At 34.8% G+C, this 7,500-nt stretch overlaps 1 protein-coding gene across 1 annotated transcript in view; it reads left to right on the forward strand.

Moving 5' to 3' along the window:
- Window positions 1–6,417, forward strand: part of poc1b (POC1 centriolar protein B) — a 41,828-nt gene extending 35,411 nt beyond the window's left edge. Inside the window, exons 11-14 of the mRNA XM_088996140.1 lie at window positions 1,159–1,509; window positions 1,702–1,819; window positions 5,671–5,794; window positions 6,005–6,417. Coding sequence (XP_088852266.1) covers window positions 1,159–1,509; window positions 1,702–1,797 — 447 coding nt within the window. The 3' untranslated portion in view covers window positions 1,798–1,819; window positions 5,671–5,794; window positions 6,005–6,417. The remainder of the gene's footprint in view (window positions 1–1,158; window positions 1,510–1,701; window positions 1,820–5,670; window positions 5,795–6,004) is intronic.
- Window positions 6,418–7,500: the final 1,083 nt, after the last annotated feature.

Here is a 7,500-nt window from a genome sequence, read left to right on the forward strand (position 1 = left end):
CCCATTCGCTCTGGTATCACCTCATCAGCATGACTGGGCCTATGTGGTAACGATCTAAGGAGTCTGTTGTTAGTACGATCAAAATTAAATGTCACACCACCATGGTAATTTAGTGATGGGTTTTGCTGTTTTATAAAAATAGATTCTTTTACTCCCCTTTTAAGTAACCAGTGTAGTCTCAGGGAATAGTCCTCTGCTCCACCCAACCTTAGAGCAGGGACCTATCATAGCAGAGGTCTGGCACCGCCACCTCTGGACACTCGGGATATATAATAATAATAATACATTTCATTTCTAAGCGCCTTTCAAAACTCAAGGTCACTTTACAGTCATGGGATAAGTTTTTCTGTGGGTGAGCAGCGGCAGCCACACGCACCAGCCTTCACTCAACCCAGAAGTAATTCAAATAGATAGAAAGCTTGCTAGCCAGCGAGTAGATAGCTAATAGATGGCTATTATATAGCTACCTAGATAGCTAATAGATAGCTAGATAGCTAGTAGACAGCTAGTAAATAGCTATTAGCCATTAGATAGCTATTAGATAGCTAGCCAAATAGCTGGCCGGATAGCTAATAGATAGCCAGATAGCCATATACCTGTTTATATAGGACCAGAGCTACCAGCAAAATTTTAGTTCGCTGACGAAGCTTTTCGGATGAAAATCGAAACGTCCGACACCTTCAAAGACGTACAGATGACGATTGAAGAAACCTTTTCATCAGTAGACCACTTCTGTATGACTGAGAGCATACACAGACACAACATGCAATAGTTGACATAAAATTGAAACAGTTGACCAAAATTGATTCTCGACTGACATTGTAACCATTCGGCTTTGTCTTTTTCAGAGGATCTTCCAGTTCAGTTAAAAAAAAAAAAAAAAAAAAAAACGTATCTACAATGATTCAGCAACGATCTACATTTTCAAAATGGACTTATAATAATAATAATAATAATAATAATAATAATAATAATAATAATAATTATTATTATTATTATTATTATTATTATTATTATTATTATTGGGTTTTTATTATTTATTTATATATTTATTTTGTTTTTTAAATTTATTTATTATTTTTTCTTGCTGTCCTATGCTTCAGCCCTGCTTTATTGTAACGTCATTTCCTGACATTGTAAAACACGCATTCTCCGCAGCACCATATCAACAATGACCACCACGCCGCTGACGGCCACGCCCGCGATAGTTTATCCTCTGTCGCCACGACGACGACGGACGACGAAGCTTGGACGAAGGAAGAAAGCAGCGCCGAAGGAAGTCGCCGGAAACGGCGAGGGGACAAAGTCAGGAAGCAACGAGACAAGGACGTCCGAACACAACGAGACAAGGACGTCCGAACGGGACGAGAGGACGACGCCGCAAAATGGGGGCCGGGCGAGGGGGAAACCGCCCACCGGGTGGAACCGCCGGAAACGATTTCAGGGCAGAAACCTGTTCTGAGCTCCATCCTGCAGCACGTTGTCAAGCAACTGGATGTCCTCACTCAGGTGACAAGGATGTCGATTGTGATTGACAGATCAGATGTGATTGATTAAAAATATGGTGAAATGGATAAAATTATGATGATAAATTATATTTCACACCCCTGCAATGCAACGACAAGGCCCCAAATGCCACTTCAAAATGTTATGACTGATTTTTTAATGTTAATTTTAATTTTTGGTTCTTTCTCACCGCAGACTCTTTCTGTGCTGGAAGAGCGTCTTAGCCTGACGGAGGACAAAGTTCAGGAGTGTCTGGCTCAGACCCGTCCTCTTGGAAGACCACCGAAGTGAGCACCCGATCACTTCTCATGAGGTACTCTATGTGTGTCTGTTTGTGCCTGTTTCATGCATATATTTTTTTCATGTTTAAAATTGGGTTCCCATTGGAAAAATCGTTCACACCCCTAGTCCCCACCATGTAGCAAAAACATGTATTCGTGTGTGTGTGTGTGTGTATGTGTATGTGTGTGCCTGTATGTGTGAGTGTGTGTGTTTCATACATATAGTTTTTTTTTTGTTTGAAGTTGGGTTCTCACACGGAAAATCCTTCACACACCTAGTCCCCACCATTTAGCAAAAACGTGTAATCGTGTGTGTGTGTGCGTGTGTGTGTGTGTGTATAAGTGTGTGTGTAAGTGTGTCCATGTATGTGTGAGGGTGTGTTTCATGAATAGTTTTGTTAGGTTTGAAATTGGGTTCCCACGGGAAAAATCTTCACACACCTAGTCCCCACCAAATGGAAAAAATGTGTATGCTTGGTTGTGAGTGTGTTTCATAAATATAGTTTTTTTCATGTTTGAAATTGGGTTCCCACGGGAAAAATCCCTCACACACCTAGTCCCCATCATATTGAAACGTGTATGCGTGGTTGTGAGTGTGTTTCACAAATATAGGTTTTTCATGTTTGAAATTGGGTTCCCATGGGAAAATTCCTTTACACACCTTGTTCCCACAATGTACCAAAAACGGGTATGCATGTGTGTGTTCGTGTGTGCATGTATGTGTGAGTGTGTGTTTCATCAATATAGTTTTTTTCATGTTTGAAATTGGGTTCCCACGGGAAAAATCCTTCACACACCTAGTCCCCACCATGTAGCAAAAACGTGTAAGTGTGGGTGTGTTTCATAAATATATTTTTTTCATGTTTGAAATTGGGTTCCCATGGGAATATTTCCATCACACACCTAGTCCCCACCATGTAGCAAAAATGTGTATCTGTGGGTGTGGGTGTGTTTCATAAATATAGTTTTTTCATGTTTGAAATTGGGTTCCCACGGGAAAAATCCTTCACAAACCGAGTCCCCACCATGTAGCAAAAATGTGTATCTGTGGGTGTGGGTGTGTTTCATAAATATAGTTTTTTCATGTTTGAAATTGGGTTCCCACGGGAAAAATCCTTCACACACCTAGTCCCCACCATGTAGCAAAAATGTGTATCTGTGGGTGTGGGTGTGTTTCATAAATATAGTTTTTTCATGTTTGAAATTGGGTTCCCACGGGAAAAATCCTTCACACACCTAGTCCCCACTATGTAGAAAAATGTGTATGTGTGCACGTTGTCTTCAATTGAATAAAAAGCCGTCCACTGTGCAAATCGATCAGAGAAATTACAAATGTTCTTATCATGTGACTGTAAAGTATCCTTGAGAGTTTTGAAAGGTGCTTAGAAGTAAAATGTATTATTATTATTATTATTATTATTATTATTATTATTATTATTATTATTATTAAAAAACAGACATTTCATTAAGTACACCTGCAAAACCTTATCAAAAGATGCGCAAAGGTTTTCAAAACGTCTCACGGGCTGCTCACGTTCTACGTCTTGGCACGTTCGTGAAGTTGAAAGGTTTCAAAGTACAGTAGGCTAATTGGAATCGCTAACCCTGATGAATGAGAAGGAAATCCTCTTTGGCGCCTTAAGAAGCTTCATGTGTCCGCCGGGCCATTGAGCAACGTAAACCGCCAGCGTCCCGGCGACGCTTCCCGTCCATCTTTGCCGACGGCCTCGTGGATGGCGCCTCACACGGGCCCGAGTCTTCGAAGCTTCTTAACGGCCGCTCTTTCGCTTAAAGCCCTTTCACTCGTGCACCAAAGTGACGTGATCTTACCACCTGTCACGGCAGTGAATGACGCCAATGTGCCAAGGAAGGAAATCGCTCTCCATCTGCTGCATCTGGAACTGGATTCATGTACATCTCGCAACATTTTTTTTTTTTCACGTTAGCGAGACAGTGTTGTTTTATTAGGGAATCGTACGATCGCCTCTTGATTATTTTCACTCGCTATTGTCCGACAAGCAATCAGACACTCAATCTTGAGGACTTTTAAACATTTTAAATGTGTCAATCGTGCCTAAAAATAACAAGATGACACGCCCATTAACCTGTTGTATCGATTTATGGGGGAAAAAAATAGCGATTAAAACATTACATTTATTTATGTATTTATTTATCTGTTTATTTTTATTTTTCATGTCATTTTATTTATATTTATGTATTATTTACCTTTTATTTTTATGTATATATATATTTTTTTATTTGTCAGTTGATTTCTTTTTTTATGTACCTGTCTCTGTCTTCCTATTTATTTATTTATATTTATTTGTTATTTATAATTATTTTTAAATTAATAATTATTACACTTATTTTTTTAATTATTAATAATGAATAATTATTTATAATTATTTATAAATATGTATTTATATTTCCCTTTATTTTTATTTATGTATTATTTACAAAAAAAGCGATTAAAACATTACATTTATTTATGTATTTATGTATCTGTTTATTTTTATTTTTCATGTCATTTTATTTATATTTATGTATTATTTACCTTTTATTTTTATGTATATATATTTTTATTTATTTGTCAGTTTTTGAGTTCTTTTTTTTTATTTACCTGTATCTTTCTTTCTATTTATTTATTTATATGTATTTGTTATTTATAATTATTATTAAATTAATAATTATTACAAGTATTATTTTATTATTGATAATAAAGAATTATTTATAATTATTTATAAATATTTATGTATTTATATTTCCGTTTATTTTTATTTATGTATTTTTTACATATTATTTCTTTTTTGTGTTTATTAATTTATTTATCCGTTTATTTGTTTAGTTTAGTTATTTGTTTATCTATCCATCTCTCTGTGTTTATTTATTTATTTGTTGATCTATTTATTTCTATTTATTTTTTTTTTTCCTTTACTTGTATTTACGTATTATTTACCTTTTATTTTTATGTATATATATTTTTATTTATTTGTCAGTTTTTGATTTCTTTTTTTTATTTACCTGTATCTTTCTTTCTATTTATTTATTTATATTTATTTGTTATTTATAATTATTATTAAATTAATAATTATTACAAGTATTATTTTATTATTGATAATAAATAATTATTTATAATTATTTATAAATATTTATGTATTTATATTTCCCTTTATTTTTATTTATGTATTATTTACATATTATTTCTTTTTTGTGTTTATTCATTTATTTATCCGTTTATTTGTTTAGTTATTTGTTTATCTATTCATCTCTGTGTTTATTTATTTATTTGTTGATCTATTTATTTCTATTTATTTTTTATTTTCCTTTACTTGTATTTATGTATGATTTACCTATTGTTTTTATGTATATATTTACTTTTGTATGTATTTATTTATCAGTTTATTTATTTGATTTATCTATTTATTTGTTTGTCTCTTTCTATTTATATATCTGTTTGTTTTTAATTATTTATTTGTTTTTTCATCTGTTTATTTTAATGTATTTGTTTTTATATATTTCCCTTTATTTTTATTTATGCATTATTTGCCCATTATTTAAGGCATATATTTATTTTTGTGTTTATTTATTTATTTATTTATCCATTTATTTATTTGTTGTTTTTCTTATTTATTTATTTGTTCATCTGCCTCCCAGTCTGTTTATTTTATGTATTTATTGATTTATTTATGTTTGTTTTTATTTTTTTTTATTTTATATTCCCCTATATTTTTATTCATGTATTATTGACCCATTATTTTTATGTATATTGTTTATTTTTTGTAGATGTTTTTTTATGTTTTTTTTTCTTAGTCAAGTTTCAATTTCATCACGCAAAAACAAATTGTTTTCAATTGATTTCTTTACTACTGCTTTTCCCGTTAAGGGGTCATGGTCACCTGGAGTTGATCCCTGCTGACTTCCGGGCGAAAGGTGGACGACACCCTGGACTGGTCGCCAGTCGCTCACAGGCCATATAAATGGACAGACCATCTTTTACATCCATTCACGTGCGTATCTGTCCCAATATTTTTGCCTATCTGCAATATATGGAATAATTATATTTTTAAAATGATTTTTCTTTAAGGAATTTGTTATGAGTTTGTTTTTTATCTTATTTTGAAATCTATTTTCTTCATGTTGTACAGTGTGTTCATAAGCGAATAAAACGGAAGTTATGTTACTTGTCAATGAGTCCACTACGCTGTTTTTTTTTGCAGTTTGGGGCCTTTGGGTCACGTCCCACAATGCATCGGTGCCGTGGCGTTCCACCTGCTACGTGACGGCGGCGGTTTGCCGTTGCCCTCGCTGATCCCTCGCTCCTCCTTCCACCCCTCCATCTCTCTCTCGATCCTCTTTAGCGACGCTTCAAAAAGTACCCGTCTAATTTGCTCAATGGAATCATCTGGAGGAGAGAAAAAAAAACAATGCTAGCAAAACAGCACTAAAATAAATAAATAAATACATAAACAGGCCGCTTGTGTAAAATGGATTTAAAAAACATATACAAAGCAGTAACGTTAATGGTCACGTTGACAAGGAGGGCCAAAGTCACTACAGTGATACCTTGGTTTAGGAACCCCTTGGCTTACGAACTTTTTCAGTTTACGAACGTTAAATTTATGAAAATTGTACCTTGGCATACAAACTATTTTTTGGGATACACACGGCGCTGCCACAATGAGTGACGTGTCGTTCGCGAACGAGCCCGTTCTCTGAAAAGAAAATGGCAGCCGGCTTGTTTTGGTCCTCTATTCCCCGCCCCCAGTCGTCGGTTAAAGCCACGTGATTGGTCAAGAACGCAGCAGTGAGGGGAGGTGGTTTAAACATCAAAGACGACAGAAAGAGAGCGAACGAATGGATAGAAAAGAGTGAGCCATCTGTACACTTGATGCAAAAAGCTATCAACCCAGCTAAACAGAACGCAATTGATGAGGAACAAGGTAAAATTATCGTAGAGAAAGCACCTACAAGGGATCATTCCTCAATATTGGTGAAGGAAGAAGGCTACGTTCCTCATCAAGTGTTTAATGCTGATGAAACCGGCCACTCCATTCCATCAAGCCATCGACCATCACAAGGTAAATAAAAGAACTTTATTAAACAGTACAAATTACAGTAAAGTCTCGTTATATCGATATCGGATATATCGATAGTCCCGGTTATATCGATACTATTTCTATGCACGCACGGAGAAAATTACATGCAAACAGGGTCGGATATATCGATAGTCCCGGTTATATCGATATTTTTTCGGACTCCTTTGAATATCGATATAACGAGACTTTACTGTATTTCTTTAATTATAATACCATAGCACATTTATTATACATAAAATAAGGTATATTTTGTTTAGCTTTAAGGCTTAGAACATTAGAAAGTAGAAAATTATGTTTTATGGGGACCTGGTAACGGATTATTCTCATTTTAATGGGTTCCTATGGGAAATTGTTTTTTGGGACACACACTTTTCACCTTACACACTCTGTTGACTGCCATTTTCTTGTTAGGAGAACGGGCTTGTTCGCGAACGACACATCGCTCATTGTGGCACCTCCGTGTGTATCCCGAAAAATAGTTTGTATGCCAATGTAAAATTTTCATAAATTTAACATTCGTCAACCGAAAAGTTTGTAAGCCAAGGGGTTCGTAAACTGAGGTATCACTCCAGTTGAGACTTTGTGTGTTGCTTTGATTTAACCCTGTTCCGCACCCT

Source organism: Hippocampus bargibanti, linkage group LG05 (assembly GCF_051943395.1).
Source record: "Hippocampus bargibanti isolate YZ-2025 linkage group LG05, ASM5194339v1, whole genome shotgun sequence".
Lineage (NCBI taxonomy): Eukaryota > Metazoa > Chordata > Actinopteri > Syngnathiformes > Syngnathidae > Hippocampus > Hippocampus bargibanti.